At 40.2% G+C, this 21,746-nt stretch overlaps 1 protein-coding gene and 1 long non-coding RNA gene across 2 annotated transcripts; one reads left to right on the top strand and one right to left on the bottom strand.

Annotated features, from left to right (window-relative positions):
* Positions 1-590: 590 nt before the first annotated feature.
* Positions 591-18,293, bottom strand: LOC113020868 (voltage-dependent calcium channel gamma-1 subunit-like). Its single transcript, XM_026165137.1, has 4 exons — positions 17,851-18,293; positions 6,333-6,407; positions 4,251-4,388; positions 591-3,844 (listed from the first exon to the last, which is right to left on the bottom strand). The coding sequence occupies exons 1-4, from the start codon at positions 18,089-18,091 to the stop codon at positions 3,612-3,614; spliced, it is 687 nt and encodes a 228-aa protein (XP_026020922.1). The 5' UTR covers positions 18,092-18,293; the 3' UTR covers positions 591-3,611.
* Positions 7,226-8,187, top strand: LOC113020869 (uncharacterized). The gene is made up of 3 exons (XR_003272240.1): positions 7,226-7,342; positions 7,512-7,884; positions 8,061-8,187. It is a non-coding gene; the product is annotated as an uncharacterized LOC113020869 (long non-coding RNA).
* Positions 18,294-21,746: the final 3,453 nt, after the last annotated feature.

Genomic DNA, 21,746 nt, shown 5'->3' with positions numbered 1-21,746 from the left:
TCATTAGTGGTTAACAAAATGAAGATACATGCAAGTTTTATTTAATATTCCTAAAATACAAAGGTGGATATTGTACCGGTGAAAGGAAAATGGGATTGTTCTTTCTCAGAAAGACCTCAGAGATAAAAGCAATAATGTCTTCTTGTGTTCTTGAGTGAAGCATCATCATTCAGGGATCTTTAATTTTGCTGTACCTGCACCAGCTGAATAACTCCGTGGCTGAGTGACTCACTGAGAAATAACATATAAGATGTAGACAGTTTTTTTTTTTTTTTTGGTTAACATTTTGTTACAAAACGACTGCCGTCAGGTAAAATCAGGCATTGGAGTTTTTGTTGTTGCAGAGATCATCTCTGATTCATTTCATCTGTGAAACTGAATAAAAAGCCACATCTTTCCGATCACGGTTTTCTTTAGACAGCTAAGATATAAAATTCTTCATCATTCGAATTACTATTTTACATTCAATGACAATACTTTAAAAAAAACACGACTTATTCTAAATATTTGTGACCCCATAATGGAAAACAATCCCAACAAAAATGTGAATACTGCACTGGAATGAAAAAAAAAAAACCAAACAGAAATCTTAATGGTCTTCCTGTTTTGTTTTGTTTTTGCTTTTAAAACAACATTACTATCTGGAGCAAAACTGGAACGATGGCCGATCCCGTTTAAAGGTAGACAAAAGCTTTGGCTCTTTAGTTTGGACAGTTTTTGTCACTTGTTAATTCAACCAGCTGTTGTTAGGTAGCACTAGGACTATTGATAAATTATAATTATTATTATTAAATTAATGTAGATTTTTAAATGTTCACAACTGATAAGTTGTAAGTGACAATCCCCTAAATAGTTAATAAATAAGCAGTGGATTGATAGGCTGGAGCTGCTGTTATGGCTTAGTCACACTGGAGTAAAAATAGTATGGCAACCTGTAGTATACTCGTAAATGACTGGTTAAAATCAGTGGTTGCCTGGTGATTGCACAGATTTTTATCTTGTTTGGGGGGGTGACTTGGAGACTAAGATTGCAAGTAGCTGTGATGACCAGCTGGTTGCTCCGAGGTTGAACGTGCAACACCCTAAACCTCTTGGTGACCACTCTCCGTGACCACTTTCAGGATGATCGCACAGGCTACCTGGTGGGAGGAAACTGGTCTCCAAGTAACTGCGGTCTAACTTGGACTGAGTGCAAATAATTGCCTTCTAATTCATAAACACAGACAGATTGCCAAAACATTTCAGTCAACAGGGGACACGACTCAGCTGGTTGCCAACTGGTTTTATTCTGGTTCTATTCTTATATAAACGTGAAGTTGCCGAGGGCGTGTGTCATGCTGCTGGTAGATTGCTGTCCAGCAGCAACTATATCACTATTTGTGAATGTCTCTTTCATATCTACGAGGTTCTGGATGAATTCTGAATGTAAGTAGTTAATATGAATTTCTGTGTACATAAACAACAGGTTTGCAGCATACGGTAACACATTTGTGATTGCCATATTATCACAAACAGATGTAACTGCCAACTTGAACCTATTCAGCTGCAAACTGATAACAGATTGACTCAATCTTATTGCCATTTTATCACCGTCTTGATGCACCAAAGAGTGCGATTGGTTGCAGACCTGATCCCCCAGTTCATTCAATAAATCATACAGCACTCATTGAACACTGTATAATTTTGATCTTGCTGTGTTCTGCTGGTTCCCATAATGTGACTGCACAGACACCTTGCCCATCACTCATGCAGACATCTGAAGAAAAGAAACCACATTGTTCTAGTGTGTCACTAGTTTTCAAGTTTAGAAGATCAGTCCAGCATTTTATTCTAGGATAACTGTTTAGTTTACATACCTGAAACTAAGTATTGGGACCACCACCCAAATTCTTTATATATCGAGTAAGATATTGCTGTTATATATAAATAATCAGCGATGTTCTTAAAATTGATGTTTGCAGTGTTTTAACTACTTTTTTCTGGGTCTCGACTGACAACAGAACATTTCTAACATACAAAGCACAGGCCAGAGGTTCAGCAGATATTATTGACAACAGTATGGATCAGAGCTGCTAGACCTAAATCACCAGACATCTTGAACAGTGACTCAAAAATCAATGACTTATGTCAACAAGGGAGTATCCGGGATGCGGTGTCTCTCTCACGATGATCAATGGCACAGATCGATTGTAGAAAGTTGGAGGAATGAAAAGGCTGCCGACCATTACAACTCATTAAAGCGTGTAAGCTCACTCTTCCTATCTGTTGTGGTGGGGTACAGATTTAGTTCAGTCTTTCTTAAAAGAAAAAAAAGTCAGTCTTTCTTTTTCTGATTTATTTGTTGAATTTCAGTATAATAATGCATTTGAAAATGATCTTACTTTAATAAGGACTCGATTTACTGCAGTTGGACAGTACTGGTGTCAGATAAATCACCGATGACCAGATGCATTATGAATGTATATGTAACTGCCCAGCAGTTTGGACTTCTTTACAGGCTAATGTGTCACAAACAACTAAATGTGATGTGCAAATGAAAAAGAATCTGTCTACACAGGACATAAAGAGCATTCCAGATGTTTTTTTTTTTTAATGTGTTACTTCTTCCACATTTGTACAAAGCATACCATAATACTTTAGGCTGATTCATTCCTCAGTTATAGCCATCCACTTGTTGGATCCAATATCCAGTATTAAAAAATCAAACTGCTGATCTATTATATTTACACCTCATCAAAACCTGGCATTATATAGGCTCTTGACAGTGACCCCTGAAGACCCAGTCACACAGGCCTTGAGACCAGCTGGTGACGGCCTAGCAACCACTGGTGCCTGACTGATTGGTGAATTGTTGCTCGAGGTTTCTGGCTGTCACTGGGGTAAATTGGTCACACAGAACTATACAGTGTTGCACCAAAATCCTCCTTACAATTGCTTTGGTCAGTAAGACACTGTCTTGGCTGCCTGTAGTTTGTGTGAAAGATGCTGACATGTCGGCACTAGCCAAATATAGGCTAAGCAGAAAAACTTCAGACTTAATTTCCTTTAATGCAGTAACATTTCAGGAATGATTTACTGGTTGACATACAGACAAAAATGACGAAAAAAAAAAGCCTGGGACTGTTTGAAGGAATCCAATCTTCAGATGTCACACAGCTTTTGCCAATCATTGATTTATTTATTGTCACAACGATATTTACTTCTTTCTGGTACTGTAACCTAAGTCATAGTTACTTGAAAATATGAATTTTAAGAAAAATAGGAGCTTTTAGAAATACAGAATAAAGATGAGTCTTGGCAAATCAGTCTCAGATCTCAGATATAACTTACCAACTTTTAAACAGTTCTTGGTCCCAATTGTTCTACAACGTGTTGATATTTTGTGTTAATATTTTTGGTAAACACTGAATGAAACCAATGGATGTGATCATGAGAAATGATGCAGAAAATCTTTTAATGCTTTGGAAAATTGATCGCAATAATAACAGAAAGAGAAAACATCTCCTTTCAGAGTAAAGTTGGTTATAGTTACAGTTGTTTGTGTGTGTGAGAGTGTGTGGGTTTTTTTCTTTCTTTTTTTTTTAAAGATATAGCTGTTACATCACCTGTGGCTAATCTAAGGTGTCAGGCTCAGCGTCCATGCATGTCTCCCAGGGGTTACGTGGCATGTGAGGCATGGAGATGAGGAGCAGGGCGACTCCACTGAGGATGAGCAGCGTAAAGGAGGCACAGGCGCAGGTAAATGACCAGGAGTAGTAGTATTCAATCCAGATGGTCTCATCACTGGCGATCATGCGCTTCACAGACTGGCGCATTACTTCGACAGAGATGATGATGCAAAGGCCTGCATGCCAGAAAGAGAGAACTGGTTATAATCGGCTTCAGAAAAAGCAGATGCTTCATTTGCATTCATGCCATTTGTGTTGTCAAGACGGTTCAGTCAAACGCTGTCACAGTTTCTCGTTTATACTAGAAGATTGTCAGTTTTATTTTAAGTTTGGAACAGATCGGCGCTCACACCAATCATAGGTAATTTAACACTTAGATATTTGAAATTGTCACCTCAGAGAAACATCAACTCTATCGGCATTTGACACCTCTCTCTCTCTGTCTCTCACAAACATGAAACAATTTTATTAACTCTGCATAAGTAACATTTATCACCAGTGAAGAGGGTGTGCAACACAATGACAATGACACAGCTCATATTGAGCTGTAAATACAAGGCAAAATCATCTGTAATAGCTGACCTGCAAAGGCAAAAAACATCCCAGCAGGCCGGAGCAGATAGTCCCGCCCTTTCCCAAAGGAGAAGATTACACACAGGGTTCCCAGGATCATGAAGAACAGACTGAAGATGGCAATGGCTGCTGCTGAGATATTGTACTCTGCAGAAAGAGAAGAAAAAAATTAGTAGAAATTAGTAAGAAGTAGATGAACGAAAAGGGGAAACGAAGAGAGGGAAAAATACAGTAAACACGGTCGTCTTTGAGAGCAGGGGAAGAAGAGAAAGTGGAGGTGATTAAAAACCGAGACAGTGGGTAGGAACAGAAGGGGAGGATTACAGTATCGTTAACATAATAATTGTTTCAGTATTGCGCTCAGCCGAGTTGTGTCACAGATAATTAGCCTTTAAATTAGCCCCACTTTTAAAACAACAGCCATTTATCCAAACTGGCAATAATGCCGCTTGCATGACAGATAAGATACTGAAGGCTTATAACAAGATGATTAGAACTTGTCGCTCTCTTCCCGCCCTCTTCTATTTTGTCTGTTTTCCAGATAAAGACAATCTATTCTTTTCTTCTCTGTAACACTCCAGCTGTGACTCAAATGATCCTTGGAGCGTCCTATTCCATTTCAGCACCCTGGCTGGGGAATAACACCGAGTGTAAAACAACCTTACACTCCGTCTTTCCAGTGCAGGTTGTTTTTCAGGACTTTTGTCTGTGTGTATGAAGGTATGTGAATGCATCCCAGTGTTTGTACATTTCAGACACAGTTACCTGTTTGTGCCTCACTGCTGAACAGGTGTTTTCAGACAGTCTGAATTTGATGTTGTTTCTTGTATTTTATTCTACGTAAAGTTTTCTGTTATAATTTCTTTTTAGACTTTAAAAAATATCATATATATTGTTTATTGCATTTGGGGTTTTTTTGGTCTCAGTGTTGTAAGTGATGTTTCCAGCCATACTTGTATGAAACATATTATAAATGCCTTTACATGGAGTCATATAAGCACCATAATAAAGCATGAATCTGTAGAAGTCAAACACGGCTCAATACACCATAAAAATCCACACATAAAGCAGCAACTATACCCATAAATATTTTACATATATTTTTTTCATGTATTTCTGCACATATTATTATCATATGAAAGTATATTTATCTTGTATTATTCTACTACAAGATAAAACTATGAATTCTTGTTTTTCCCATTCATCTATTTTTTAAAATATTCTTGATATTAGCAAATTTCATTAGTGTTTACAGGTTACTGTAAATGTCCTGCCCTGTCTTTACACTATATGGACAAAAGTACTTGGCAAGCTACAAATTACACCTACAGGAGCTGCTCAGCCATTCAAACCCCTGCTACGAAGCTCCTGGCAGACAGTTTTGCCAGTGTTAAGGCTGCAGGAGGTTTGTCACTCTGCAGTCTTTGAGTCAGCAGAGTAACGGTGACTTATACACACCATGGCAACCCTGGTTTGCCTATTTGTGGCTAAACACTTCCATATAACACAGCACTCAGTTGGTGATGGAAAATCTAGGAAGAGAGAAATTCAATGTGCTTTTTAGAGTGACCCATTTTTTAATAGATGTTTGTAAAGGCTGACTTCATGGCTAGATGCTTGATTTCATACACCTATGGAGATGGGACCTAAAGCACCTGAATTAAAAAACTGAGAATATATAGTGCATACTGTGTAGTGCATATATACATATACTGTACCCGTGGAGCGTACCTATAACGTTTATCTAAAGCAGTGTTCTCTAAATGTATATCTTTATGTCTGTGTGCAGTGTGTCTTTCTCTCTACCTGAAGTTAAAAGCATCAGCTTGTCATCATAAGAAGAGAGTCGCTTTTTCACTGAATCACATTTACTTTGAAAATACAAAAGGGATAAAAAGATCAAATCTGAGGCTGTAGAAGATTCATTTCTCATCTGATTTCTGAGCGAAATGGTGTACATTGTATTTATGTTAAAGCTTTATCTTATTATATGGAAAGTCAAAAGGCAAACCACAGCGTTCTGCCTGTTTTTTTCAGAGTTGGATGCTGTTGTAACACATGTAGCCTGTGTGGCTTTGAGGAAACACCCACCTTTCTGGGTCTTGACTTCAAAAACTTCAGCTTCCTCCCCCGACGTAAAGTGTTTGAAGTAGGAGCAGTTTTTTGCTGCAGAGTAAGAAACGATGGGGAAAAGAGGTGAGAGAGAAAGAAAGAGGGGAGATGAAACAAGAGGGTGAGACAATAGTGCTGACTGAATCCTTGTAGTCTGTTAGAAAACCATATGAATTAATTACACACACACACACACACACACACACACACACACACACACACACACACACACACACACACACACACACACACACACACACGTCTGGTTTGCTATCCTCGTGGGGACATCCCATTGACATAATGCTTTCCCTAGCCCCTAACCCTAACCATCCAAAATGAATGCCTAACCCTGACCCTTACCCTAAACCTAACCATAACCTAATTGTAACCCTGACACTAAAACCACATTTTGAGTGTGAAAATTGCTTTCAACCCCGAGGGGACCTGGATTTTGGTCCCCACGGTGCAGAAACTCCCCACCAGTATAGTAAATGTCAGATTTTGGTCCCCACACATGCACACGCGCACATACATATACAAAACTATGACAAACTAAACAGGGATTGTGGTTTGTTGCATTTCTACTAACCTAAACCTAGTTTTTGTCCATGCTGTGCTTTAAACTACCTTATTTATCAGCTATTATTCTATCAATAGACTTTATGAAACTCATGCCTTGTGTATCTAGAACTAATTTCACACGCATGAAACACCTGATAATCATACTATACTGTAACTTGTAACTTTTTTGGAAGTTAATTATTGTTAATATAAATCTGTGTTTTGTGTTCATATACAATGTTCTTGATTTATTACTTCTAACGAGCAGTATTCTGGACTTAAATCTTTATGTCCCTTTGCTGTGAAGGATGGCAATTTTCACAGTACAGTCTGTGGGATGCTCTAACGACTCCAGTCCACACCAGAGCTGCCGATTGATCACACTGACAAAGCTGAACAGCTTCCACCTACGTAGATCTGGTAGCAAGGTAACATTACTGACTGACATTTTACAGTTATGACTGATACACTACATTAAATGGTGCATAAGACTATTGTGAGCACTGTGTGCTCACAATAGCAAATGTTTCTTTTTGTAATACTGTTGTGACAATGAACATCTAAACATCTAAACTCTGTGTGTGGCTATATGTAAAGTGGCAGCCCACAAGGGAGGTTGAGAATGAAGATCCTGTGGGACTTCTAGATGCAGATGGATCCAGATACAGATGATCAAGCTGATGATGGCTAACCAAGTGTGCATAGTAGTAGTCGACAAGCAGAGGAAGAAGGTCATAGTGACAGATGTAGCTATAACGAATCATAGCAACATCAGAAAAAAGGAAGATGTAAAGTCTGAGAAGTGCCAAGTGCCAAGGGTGAGTGGTTCCATCAGATCCCACAAACGACATCTGAGATCTCTGTCCAGTAGAGCACAGTCCTAGGAACAGCAAAGATGCTGTGCAGGACCCTTAAACTCTCATGCCTCTGGCAAAAGACCCGTGTTTGAAGGATTAAGATTGCCCACAGGGTGAGTGGAAAATCTGATATATATTGCAAATAAAATGCTGTTAGGCTTTTAGGCATGTACATATTGTCAAGAAAACATACTAAAGCTCAAACTGAATAGGAATAAAAAGGAAATCGAAGGAACAGATGGGCTTGTCTACTGGCATTTTCTCACACAACCATTTCTATGATTCGCAGAGAATGTCCAAAAAAGAGAATATATCCAGTGCCCTGGGTGAAAATGTCTCATCGATGCCAGAGGTCAAAGAAACTTGTTACAAACAAGGTATGCAGAAGAGCACTCTGACCACACAACACATTGAGCCATGACGCAAATAGACTACAGTAGACAATTTATATGGGCTCATCAAAACTGGAGAATAGAAGATTGGAAAAACTTTGTCTGGTCCGATGAGTCTCGGTTTCTCCCCCGAAATTCAAATGGTCAAGTCAGAATCTGACATAAACACCATGAAAGCATGGAGCCTTCCTGCCTTAGTTCAAAGTTTCAAACTGCTGCTGGTGGTGTAGTGAAGTGGGGGAAAGAGAAAGAAAGTAAGAGCTGATACTTTAACTTGTGTTCTTACTGTCTTGGAGCAGCTGTGACCACATAATTTCCTTCCGGATTAATAAAGAATTCAGTTTCTGATTAATTTCTTGGCGCACCTTCGGTCCCTTAGTACCAACTTAGCAGCATTTAAACACCACAGCCCACCTGAGTATTCTTGCTGACCATGCCCATATGGAAAAGTTATATACATAAATCCTATAAAGTTTGTATCTGTCTTGTGTGAAACTTGTATGAAAAGCATACAAGAGTGAAAACAGATATAAGATCCCTTGGAAAAATTATATAAATGAAACTTGTATGTTTTGGATACTTACTAAAACAGTATATGAAAGTAATGAGAAAGTGGCCCCTTTTATGATTAAATCATATAAGCCTTACATGAAGTAGGCCACATCTGATGCAAGTCAAGATTTTTCTTTTTCTTTTCCATATGGGTGTCCACCCATTTATAACCACAGTGTACCCACCTTTTAATGGCTGCTTCCAGGAGGATATTGAATCACTCAGATCATCTCAAACTGATTTCCTGAACATGACAATGACTCCACAGTCACCAGATTTCAGTCCAATTGTGCATCTTTGGGATGTGGTAGAACAGGAGATTTGGATCATGGATGTGCTGCAGACAAATCTGCAACAACTGTGTGATGCAATAATGTCAATACGGACAAAATCTCTGAGGAATGTTTCCAGGACCTTATTGAATCTATGGCATGAAGAATTAAGGCAGCAATGAAGTCAAAACGAGGTCCAACCTAGTACCAGCTAGGCATACCTTATAAGGTGGCTGGTGAATTTATGTAAATTAAATAAAAAGAAAGTAGTCCCAAGTTTGCTTCTTTCTTTTACAGGTAAGCTAATTTAGACTGTAAAATGCTAGCATTCTCCAAATTAATGCTAAGTGGTCGATTAAGGACATATGAAAACAATTCAAAAACAAACAAACAAACTTAGATGTATAAATAAGAAACAGCCCTCCATGTCGTTTGATGGTGACCACTACAAAAAGGTTGGCGTCAAATATTCTCTGCTGCACGGTTCTGTGGCGTCCTTAATACTCACAACACTTAAAAAATCAACAATGATAATGGCTGAAGTTCCTCTTTGGCTTTATGATCCCAGTGTGCTCAACACCCCCTCCAAGTCATAGCAGTGTTCTGTGGCGTGCCATCATCTTAGAATAAAGTTTATACTTAAATCCTTCACTGTCTCCCCTGTTGGCTGTATTCCTCTGAAATGAGTTCACACCGATTTCTACAAGGGAATGATGCATCTCTGCACTTTGCTTGCCCAAACTCTGCTCCTTTGACCACAATCTTCAAAATAACCTCATAGCTGTAGAAAAATGATTCCTGGGTGCAGTCATTTCCCACACATTTATCTATTTGTTGCCTCTGAAGGCAGCTTGGCTGAGAGCGAGAGGTGGAGTGGACCTTAAAGGCCAAGCGAGTGTCCCTTCGTTCCCTTCTCGCTGAGATTAAACCCATAAAGCAGACAGGTGCTTTCTCTGTCTACACAGAGATGGACAATGTTTGTGTGCCGGTGTCTGCCTATATGTCTGCGTGTGTGTGTGCATGTACTACGTGTGTGTACCAGGCAACAGTGGGGCTGTTTGTTACTCGGGATGAGAAAGAATCACTAAAGAGGTAACCTAGCAACAGGCTGCTGCAGGTCTTGGCTAGCCTGAATGCTATTTGCACATGTAAAAGCATATCAAAGGGACTGTGCTCGTATGTGTGAGCGTGTGCATGGGTGTGTGTGTGTGAGGCTGGAGGTGGGGCCGAGGTCAAAGAGCAGCACAGACATTATACAGATATTATTAAAACAATATATTATATAATACACAATAAATTCTTTTTATCGGTCATCTCTCATTAAGCGTTTTTATCTCTGAGGCTAATCTAATCTGACTTAATATGTGTTTGTGTGGCTGTGAGATTTTCTCCTGTCTCTCTGAAGACCATTATCTGCCTTCCACACAAAGATAAGACAAATAAAAGACCCTTAGAATTACGCAAAGAAGCTCCAAAAGACAAAACCGCTCTTTAATTGTTTTATCCTGATTGAGAGTTTCAATGTTGAAAGTCATAAAAAATGGTTGTTGCTAGTCCTCTGAAGCTTCCCCGTCTGTTTGCAGTTTATGTGGATAACAGTGATTTATCCCCTGAAATTTGCTGCACTTTTAAGTAAGTCTTTGATTTCAGTCTGTTTTCTTCTATTAGCTGTCACTAGCTGCTCGTCAAAAAAACAAAGTTGAATATTGTCCAACTGCTGCCCCCTAAGCGCCAGACATTCGCAGACATTTTTATAGCCTGTGTTGTGTTTTCAGGCTGTTGCAGACTTGAATTCAGACAGATACTTCCAATAATTAAGTGTTGATTAGAGATCTAAAACATCTCATCATACAAACACAGCGAGTCAGGTTGAACCCGGTTCAAAAGCAAAGTTCAGTAGATGCTTGATCACACCTAGCTGTCTACATTCATCTAATGCATTAAACTGATATTTTGTTTATTGTGAAATGGTCATAATGACACAGCCACTCCATTTCAACATAATAAATAGACTTGAGAACGCTGGATACTTTCTCTGCTTTGGGCCAGATTCTGCAAACCCTATAGACTGTAAAGTATATAGTCACGATGCTGCTTTTACATGAGCAAGACAGCTTGGAGAAATAGCTTAACAATCTAGATGGAACACAAATGGTGACAATACAAAGTCATTAAAGAGCAATGTATTGTTTTTCCCTCCAGTGTGGGCAGGATTTAACAGTGCTCAGTCTCCATTCTAACAAGCTGATGACCTCTGTGGAAAGCATGGAAATAATAGAGCCTCATTGTTAATGTTGCAGCATGGAGCTGTAGCTACGCACAATGTTACGACACTTTCAATTAAAATTTAATCTAATTCCAGTAACCCTTGGGGAGTGAAAGTTTATGAAACACACTGTAGCACACAACTATAAGTGGGATTTATGTATTTTAAAAATAATACACAGATGTATGTGCAATAAATCTGGAAAAATACAGGTTGATGGTTAACAAACTAAGTCATCATTATGACTTGTATACCTAGTACCTAACAGATATTTCACATTATGATCTTTCAACTGCATTTTTTTATAATGTAAAAGCTTTAACAGAACTTGTTTGTAGCTTCAAAGTTAAATCAGAGCCTCAGATTTTTTGTTGTTGTTGCAAAAGTAGCATGCCAGTCTCCACATAATCATTTTTGTTACATTATGTGATTTGCTGATTCATTGAACGAAAAAAAAAGATCATACCACATAACTAGAAAAACTCAAAGTGTTAGAAGATGAAAAGTCCAGAGAATAAATCTCTCTTTTCCTCATTGCTTAAAACAGACAGAAGACAGGGCGGGCAGCTCAACACATTTTCTATCCGAGGTGTCAAAAGCCGCCGGCATCGTGGAGATATGCATACGTGATTCATCAAAACAATTTAACCGCACTGCTGCTTTGTGCGTGCCAAAAAATTGTAACTTCTGTTGCCAAGTTACGGTTACCCTGTTGTTAGTATGATTGCAATCCAGCACAAACATTAACATTTTGAATTTTAGCAAAAGCACGCTGTCCACAAATAGTTAAAAAAAAAAACCCCAAATCAAGCACGATGGTTAATCTAAACAGTGAGCATTCACAGAAGAAGAGAACATCTGGGTGCGTATCATCGACCTTGCAGTCAGGGTAATGTGGAGATTTAGTTCCAGAGGAGAGTGATTAGGACGAGCTATCACCTGTCATTTTAGTTTCACCTCTTTCCATTAAACTCTGCTGCTGCCACCTTCTATCTTTGATGTTCAGCTTCCAATTTACCCATTCCTTACTCTTCATCCTCCTCGCTCTACCTGTCACTATGCCCGTTTCTTTCTTCCACCTTAGCTCTTCCTTTCAGTCTTCCCCCAGTTAAGCATTCCTGTGGTTTTTGCACTACGGTTAAACAGAATTGCTTCTATGTTTTTAAACATAATAATCTAGAAGATTGTACAGAATTTGCTGCAGGATTGTCAAAGAAAACATAATATTAGGTAATTAGGAAACTGTTCTGGTTTTCTAGCTAAACAGAGCGACCGGGTAGTTCTGGGTCAATGTGAATGGGATGTATCATGGTGGTATTTGAATGGCTATTCTACCTGAGCACCAGTATCTGGGACAAAACAGCACAGGAGAGTCCTCACTACCCTCATGTCTCCTGTGTGTGTCCTGACCTTTATTATGAAATTTAAAACAGTAAAGTTTCTTAGTCCTCTGCTCATCCTGCAAGCGACACCAGCCCTGAGCTCTGTAATTTCTTTTTATATATTTCTAATTTACATATCGTGGAATGATTCATCTGAAATTTTGAAGCTGTGAGTTGTTTTCTGAATACCAAATTCCAGCGACACACCTCCGCAGTTTTGGGCTCTGCGCTCAGAGCGTGGTTGGAAAGAAAGAGAAAAAGGGTGGCTCAAGGGGATGTTGGTTCTACTGTGTCTATGAATCGAGGGCATTTGAAAGGCACTGTGTCAGAGGCAAGCTTTTATACTTGAAGGTGTTTTTTGGAGCTCCAAAAAAACACCATGATGGTTGACCTCTTGGAAGTAGGGCTGGGCCATATTATACCGTTCACGGTAATACCGGTATAATGTTAGGCAACGATAGGAAAATGAAATATCGCGATAGAATGGGAGTAAAATGCGCATGCGCAGTGCCTTTGTTTTCATACGCACATGGCCGATTGTTGAGTGAAACAGATGAACCAGAATTGGTTTGTAAAAATGGTGCAACTTCAGTGATGTGGAACTGGTTTGGTGTTTGTCCGTCAGATACACGACAAAGCACATTTTTTTGCAGAACATGCAAGCGGCCGTTGTTATTGTCATATTTGTCGGACTAAGATGCTCTTAAATCTGGGAGTAATCTGGGTCCTAAACTCCGTATCTTCAGGTCAAACAACACTGCAGCATCACTTAGAGTTAAAAACTGTCTAAATTCTTTCATCTTTAATAAAACGATCAGCATTGCTGCTTTACCAGGTGTAACTATAAAGTTTAACTTCCAAGCATCCATGAAAACAAAAGTTATTACATTTAACGGAGTTAGAAGTTAGCAGGAAGCTAGCGGAAGTTAGCTCGCTAGTTTCGCTAGTTACCTAAGCATGATATAGCATGTTCTGACGGAGAGATTTCTGAAAAAAATCAAACGTACAGCTCTGCTATCACTTCCAACATAAATGAAGACGGGAAACTAAACAGCAGTGACGTTTGTAGGGTTACTGAAGTTGGGCTAGCTGGTATATAATGATGTGCTACGTGATCGCTAGCGACACAGCTATGTTAGCATAACATAAACAGTGAAGCTGGAGGACGAACACTAACACTTTTCCACTTATAAAAGTTAACGTGAAGGTTCTTCATGGTTAGAGACAAATGCAATCGCATGGCAGGATACTGTAAACGGACCAAACTTCAGTCAGGAGAACAACTGAGATAATCCATCCACAATACGAGGTTAGTCATTAATATACTGCAACAACATGGGAATAGAGCAGCTGCCAGAGAATTCAACATTAATGAATCAATGGTACAGAAGTGGAGGAAGCAAGAAGAATGAGTTTAATAAAGTTTGATTTATCTGACTGCTTTGTTTCGCTTAACGTGCCTTATAATCCCGTGCACCTTATGATCCGAAAAATACGTACTGCACACTGCAGTTTAATGTTGCAAAGCACCTCTTTTTAACTTCAGTGGATATTATACATGGTTATGCTCAGGATATGTCAGCCCATTTCTACTGGAAATGCCTTTTGGTTAAACTTTCAGCAAGGAATTTGCATTTGCACTGTTACATTTTTATAAAGCTTTAATGTACATAAAAACCAGCTTCTTGTTTAAGTGAAAATAAATGGAAGGTTGTCTTTTTGCGCTAGTAATGTTGTGGAGTTGTATTTTGTCTCGCATCAATTATATCGTCGGTTATATCGTTATCGCAAATTTTCAAATATATATCGTGATAAATATTTTTGGCCATATCGCCCTGCTCTACTTGGAAGCACTAAAACATCATTGATAATGAACTCTTCTCCCTCGCTTCTCTGAGCACATATGTGAAGGAACACATACGTGCGCACAAAAGCACCATTTGTGCTCTTGATTTCCCAGCCGAGCTGCATGATACGATCCATAAAGGGTTTGTTTGGTTTTTACAGCACTCAAGCTGTCATGCGTCATTTGTGGGAAGCTAATTTCAAAAGTCATTTGGGTTCACTGCTTTGCTGCCGCTGTTACGCAACCCCTTTCGCAAAAGCTGTGTAATTGTGTCTATATGAAAAAAGGGGTTTGTGTACGCTCCTCATGACGACTGACTCCCCCTCTGTTTGGGGAAAATGCAAATCTGTGTTATTAAGTCCAATAACTGCTGCTTGCTTGGGTATACTCTTCATCAAGGATGTAATCTGTTATAGTGCACTCATGAGCAACCTGTTTTTTTTCTTCTTTTTATGCTTGACACATTAAATTTAGAAGCAGATAAGGTAACACAGGTGTTAGCCAGTCAGCCCCTCTGCTTGCTTTTGCTTGTCTTCAGAATCTGGCATGCTTGTACATATTCCACATATTTTGGTGTCATATTTGTCGCCTGGACTAATAAATCCTAAACTATCAAAGTAATTAATTAGAACTGCATGGCCAGCCACACTAATTGGATTTTAGCTGTTGTCTGCAATCAATTAGAACAGTCAATTTTACTTTTCAAGGCAGACCTAGTTGCACGGTTTTGTTGCCTGGCTTTTTAAATTCAAACAAAAGCCCCCTTATGTAAAAAAAAAAAAAAAGACACTCGAGTATTTTAGGCACATACAATGTGCGCTCTACCTAAACCCTCACCGCTCAGCCTCATAGCACTCCATCAAGAAACAAGAAGACCTCTGAAGGCAGAGGACGGCTGTTTCTTCCGCAGTCCTCTCTCGCCTCATGTCAAACTGCGCAGACCTGGCAGACTGATCTGGTGGATGGAAGTGGAGAAAAGCATCTCAGAGGATGCGTTTTGACACCTTTTCCTGGGCACTGGAGCGGGTCAGTCAGCCTGGTAAGGATGTTCAGTGACACAAAGCACAAAATAGGCTGACCAATCAGCGTCTTGCCCTGCGACGTCTTTGGATTACAGTGCATAAAAGGAAGCTAGAACTAGAGAAGCACCGCCATGCCTACAGAGAGCAACAGGGTCACAAATGAGAAGAGATGGGCTTGTGTAACCAAAACTATTCAGCCTGTCGTGGGAGTAAAATGCTAGGGCAACCACACACCAAAATCTCTTAATCTTTTCAGTTGATATAAGAGTGACTCATTTTCTCTCATTACCCAGATGTGAAAGCATCATGGTAGTTGTGGGAATGTAGCCAAGGGGTGTCTGACAAAACAGCTGGTATATTTTTTTTGTTTCTCACTGCAGACCCGGAGAAATGGAAACAAACTTAAGGCTAAGCTGAACTCTTGGTGTGGCGCCAGAGAAGCACTTGAGATTTCGCACAAATATTCCGACACTGTTTTAGTGCTTCTGTCAGGCTGTGATGGTTGTGACTGGATCATTTGTCATACTACATGCTGCCCTTCATGCATTCCACAGGTGACTGACTTGTCCACGACGAAAACAAATCCCCAGCAAAGGTCTTAAAACACAAAAATGTATCTGTGACTGTTTTTGCAAGGTGTTCAGATTTTTATGACAGGTAGCTGTCACACTTCTTTTCCACCTGCCTTTTGCCTCCACCTCAATTTGCATGAGATACATGCAGTAAAATAAGGTGCAGCATCATCTTTCCTGACAGAAAGTCCCATCTCTCTCCTCCATCTTCAGACTCTCTAAAAGAGCACCCAGTCTCGCTCTCTCCACATGGGCATTCCTGCCTTTACACGCCCAAGCAATCGTCTGTTTCTTTCCCCCCAAGTCTTCTTCATTCCTCCTGAGTCTCCCAGGTGTACTCTAACTCATGAGCTGGAGCGGGAAGCCACACTTCATTAAGGCCTGCGCTGATCCTGAGGTGCTGAAGCCGGAGGCAAAGTCAATGACAGAGTCAGAGCGAAATCTTTCAGTTAAGCTGCAAGGCACGCACACACAGCCAGAGGCCAGGGAGAGACACTCTTTACCCCCAGGGCTGGCTCTGTTCAGAGAGAGTTTCTAATTAAAGACTTTTTTTTTTTGGTGGAAAAAGAGTCTTAAATAAAAGCTTGACTTGTGTTTTTGACTTATTTTCAGAGTTACAGTATGAAATGTTACGCAAGTATCCAAAAGGACTTCTAAAATGACTTTGAAAATTACCTGACTTTTTGACAGATTTTGCACCATCTTTGGCTCTCTTGTACTTTTGCTTTCTTTTTTTTAACAGCTTGCAATTAATGGAGTTCTTTCCACAGCTGAGTGAATTTAAGCATCCTTCAAAACGCTGTTTATCAGCGGCATCAGAAAAAAATCCTTAAAAATGGCTCTCTAGACAGTTATATGTCTATTTTGATCAAAGCCAGTTGCAAATCTGTTTTGACACTATGAGTCAGACAAGACAAAAGAGGTATCAGTTAAAAAGCATCCGAGCTTTCATTTTAATATAGAAAGAGTCAGACTGTATTTTGACAAATGATGTAAGACTATGCTGTTTTCTGAGAAACAGCAGGGAAATTAGAGGAAAAGGCTGTGAGATAAACTGACTTTTATTTCTCTTTGTACTCTGAAGGTTGAAGAGCCCGAACGGAACAAAATCAACAAAGTCGTGTTAACTGTGAAGTACGGCAAAAAAATAAAATAAAAACTCCATTCGCACTTCCGTTGCGAACTTGACTTCAGCCGTTGGAATGTGCTTAATTGGCAGTCTGTTCAGTGACTTCCTCTGAGGAAGATAATAATGGTTCGCTGGGAAGCTGGTCATAGAGCTGTTAAACATTCAGTCCAAGCACATGTCCGTGTGTGTGTGTGTGTGAGTTTGTGTGAATGCATGCACACATGCCAGCACGTGCCAACATATGTGCTGGCATGTGGCATTGTATGCGTGTGAAAGGAGAAAATAGAGAAAGGGACAGCTGCACAGATGGAAAAAAAAAAAGCTGACCAGCACTGCTGCAGGCTCACACTGACACTTGAGCCTCACACGTTTAGAGAATGGGTTTGTTTCCAGTTCCTCCTAAAAATAGTTTTAGGAGGAATGAATTTTTTTCTTGGTATTTTATCTATTCAATTATATGGTTTTATAGAGCTCTAATTATTATTCACCAACTCCAATCCACATGTCACAAAGTTTTCATCTTCTCACTATAACTCCTGAAAACTCAAGCCAGGAAAGCTTTCCATCAGCTACCACACAACAAATCCACAAATCAGATTAAATTAAAGATAAATAAGACATGAAGATCACCTTGACCTCAACTTACCTCCAGGTAAGCTGATTGGCCCGCAGCCTTTGCCCTGAGGGTCCTCTTCCACGATGAAGATGCTCTTCTTGCAGAGCCTCCAGAGGCCAAAGTGGGCCGCCTCGCAGGTGGCGTTGAGCTTCTCCACCCGGGGGCTGAGCACAGCCCAGTGGTCAGTCACCACCGCCGCCAGCATTGCTGACATGCCGACGACGATCACCACGGATGTGATTTTGACCTTGGTCGCCTGCTCCTCGAACATGTTTGTGGTCTTTTCCGAGCCAATGACGCAGGTTTGCACGTCCCTGCGAGTGTGCGAGTCAGTCAAGGTTGTCTTTGTGCTGTTTTTCTTCAGGTCCTTGGTGTCAGATGTTGACTCTGGAGGTTCCCACGTCCAGACTAAAGCTTCACTTCACTGCTGGTGTCCTCTCCTTCTCTCCAAGGCTCTTTCTTTCTCATTCTCTGCTTTCTGCCTGGTGGTTGGTAAAAAGGGGCCAGATAACAGTGCCCTAGTTTCTACCTCGCTCCTCTCTTCCTCTCCCTCCCTTGTCGCCTTTAGTGAGCTGAGGCCATTCAAATATAAGTAGACGATGTACCTGATAGAGCTGACACCTGTACACTAAACACTACCCACCAAGTGGGTTAAGATCAGATGCTTTCAGTTTAAGTTTTGCTACAGTCTGTTGATCATCTGTACTTTTGCAGTTTGACTGCAACATCAAAGATGATACAGTAAAAATCTCTAGCAAATGTTGACAGTGCTTTTCAATATTTCACTGATATGCCAAATACAGATCAATCCATCATTTATCCAGAACATTCACTCTCCCATCTCTCTGTCATATTCTTATTCAGTCCAATCCATTTCCAGCTCAATTGTCTCAGGCTCTCTGTGCCAGGGGACTCCCGAGGCAAAGATGTCCTCTATTAGTTGTCTTCTGAATAAGCTGATCTACTTATTTAGCCAATCAGAAGTCAAGGTTTGACCCAAGGGTCCCACCTGATGCCAGCAGCTGATCCAGATACAGAAAAACACAAAAGAAGCCTCTAAAATTTGGGGTTTATTCGACTGACAGAAGAGTGTTATTTAACACACGTGTGTGTGTGTGTGTGTGTGTGTGTGTGTGTGTGTGTGTGTGTGTGTGTGTGTGTGTGTGTGTGTGTGTGTGTGTGTGTGTGTGTGTGTGTGTGTGTGTAAAGACTGAAATCCTACAGGTGTCTTTGGAAAGCTGCACACAGAAGTGTTTTCATCATACCCCAAATCTGATTTTATACAAAATGCTTTTAGAGGTGTAACCAAAAAACAAAATATGACACTGTTTGAAGATGGGGGAAAAATCTGGTAAAGCCTGATGCACTTCAAAGGCACAATCAACCATTTTCCTATGAAAGGCTTGAATAAATGGACATGCTTTTAATAAACCACTGTGACCCACATTAGACAGAACTCTGGCCCATTTTCTGTCCTGCAACACTCACACAGCTCTGCGCTATTAAACCACTGAAAGGCAAAACATTAAACCAAGAGCACACAAAAAAGAAAAAGTCAGGGGAAAGTCGCTTGAGAGGATGAAGGATATAATACTGGCACACCAGTCTGATATCTCATCTTCTTAGAAATGAACTTAATGTGTGAGGATCAGAGTGTTTTGTAGCCATCAGTAACTAACTCAACCTAGAAATTGATCATAAAAGATAAATCATCTCCTATCTGTCTTAAATAAAGAACACCCACTGTGGGGGGCCAGAGGAGATGAAAAACAGTTGTGTTCATTATCGCATCTCACCTGCAGCGAAAACTGCTTTTTCTCCCAAAGGGCCAGTCGCTCGTCAAGTCTGTGAGAGCAGCCACTTGTCTCTAACTGTGTAATAATAGTGTCTTTTGGTGCTTCCTGTCTTGCAGCGTGGCCCTCTGACCTGCTTCATTTGCTCGCGATCCCCCGGTGACTGTGGAGAGACCAAACACCTCACAGCGGCGCAGTCTCTAAGCAACAGCCGTGTCATACTGGAGGGATCACCCCATGCCAGTCGACCGGCGGGGAGAGACACTGAAAAGAGATGACAGCATCTGGCAAGAAGGCAGCTCTGACTCACTTGTGAGTGCCACTCGATGGATTGTTATCAGCATTACCGGGAGTATCACATGTGAGCCGTCAGTGCTGGAAATGTGCAATGACAGTAACGAAACGTACAAAAGCACCTCTCCTGAAATCAGGACTGCCACGTCTGAGCTCAGCAGTGATTAACTTCAATTATGGCAGCCAGCTTCCTTGTTAGAGTTTTTATTCCGGGATGAAAAACAACCTTAATTGGTGGCTAATTTTACCCATACCAGACTAGATTGCACAGCCTTCAGAGGGACCCAACTGTATTCATTTCCTAATGACAGGCAACATTACTCAAGCTAAATTAGATTACCCATGCCCCAAGGCCATTTCTATGAAGGTCATGTTAATATTCTTCTATAAAACGATGGGATTGGATACAACGCACGTTCGCCTCGGTGGCACCACCCTCACATTTTTGTCTTGTTCCAGCAAAAGCTTTGACCATCGATTTATGGGGCAAGGTTTAGCTAAGGGGATTTGGGATGGTGAATTGTGAGTTAATTGTGAGCATGGGTTGAAGAAAAATGAAATTAGACTGAAATTACAAAGGGTTGGTTTAGCTGCTGTACAGCAACATCAGATATTAACATCTGAAGATAACTCCCCTAATTAGATTAAAATGAACCAACACCAGTGTGATTACACCTATAAATGAGTAATGCAGTTTTCATTTTGGATGCGAAGCTAAATGTGGAGTATCTCACTGTGTATCCACCAGCACACATGATGCAGATATTCCATATATGGTGTATTGTGCAGTAATAGCAGCTACAACACATTTGACAAAATACATAGCCTTTTGGAAATGAGGAAGAAAATATGGGCAGCTTTATTTAGCATCACCAATTCATCTCCTTTGCTCACAGACTGAATCAGCCGGGTGACTCTTGATATATATATTCTTAAAAATTGCTTCATATGTCCAGGTGGTATCGCCGTGAGTGAGAGTGCAGCAGCTTTTCAACATTTTGATCTATAGAGCTCTGCCATCAGTGTGATTCCTGCTGATTTATTTCTTTGTCAAACAATGTGGATCCTCCAAGGCTGAAGTGGCTCATAGTTTATTCAAGATGACAGTGATTCAGTCTCATGCAGCTGAATAGAAGAGGCATTTAGGACTCTGAGAAGGTCAGACAAACATCTGAATGAACCATTGAACTTTCATTGAAAAACAAGCTGCATGAAGAGGATTGCATGTGGCTGTAAATAGCTGATAAATTTGCTTTACTTGCCAGCATAGCAATGATGCAGTTGTCTCTTAAAAATCTGGTAATGTTTTGATTTTGTTTGCTGCTGTTTCCCCCCCCCCCCCCCTTTTTTTTTTTTTTTGCTAAACTGTGAATGTTTATTATCACAAAATCAACAGGTTCAACGTCAGAATGACTAATCAACGAGAAGGAAGAGAAGGCAGTGTAACTGCAGCAAGCAGTGGAATCACAGCTGTCTGCTAACATGTCGCAAGTCTCTGATGCAAATTCTAAAAATCAGATCATCAGCGGCCACATGACAAATAAGCAAGGATCGTGCTTGTTAAGTAAACTCATGGAGACTAAATCTCTGTGTAAACTTCTTAAATGGGAACACAGACAGGTGGCACTCAAAGAAACCTCAACAGAAATCTCTGACAGAAGATTGTCCCTATAAGACTACTTTAAAAAGGTATGAAATTAACTTGCAAATAGTAGATGACCAACTCTACCTCCTGAACTATAGTACCTAAAATGCACTTGATTAACTGATCCTCAGCTTTTATAGTGAGAACCACTATAAAAGCTGAAGTTTTGACAGTTTGCTGCTCTGAAGCATTCA

The sequence above is a fragment of the Astatotilapia calliptera genome, chromosome 4 (assembly GCF_900246225.1).
Source record: "Astatotilapia calliptera chromosome 4, fAstCal1.2, whole genome shotgun sequence".
In the NCBI taxonomy this organism is placed as follows: domain Eukaryota; kingdom Metazoa; phylum Chordata; class Actinopteri; order Cichliformes; family Cichlidae; genus Astatotilapia; species Astatotilapia calliptera.
The sequence above is the reverse complement of the archived record's forward strand: the minus strand, read 5'-3'. Positions and strand labels throughout refer to the sequence as shown.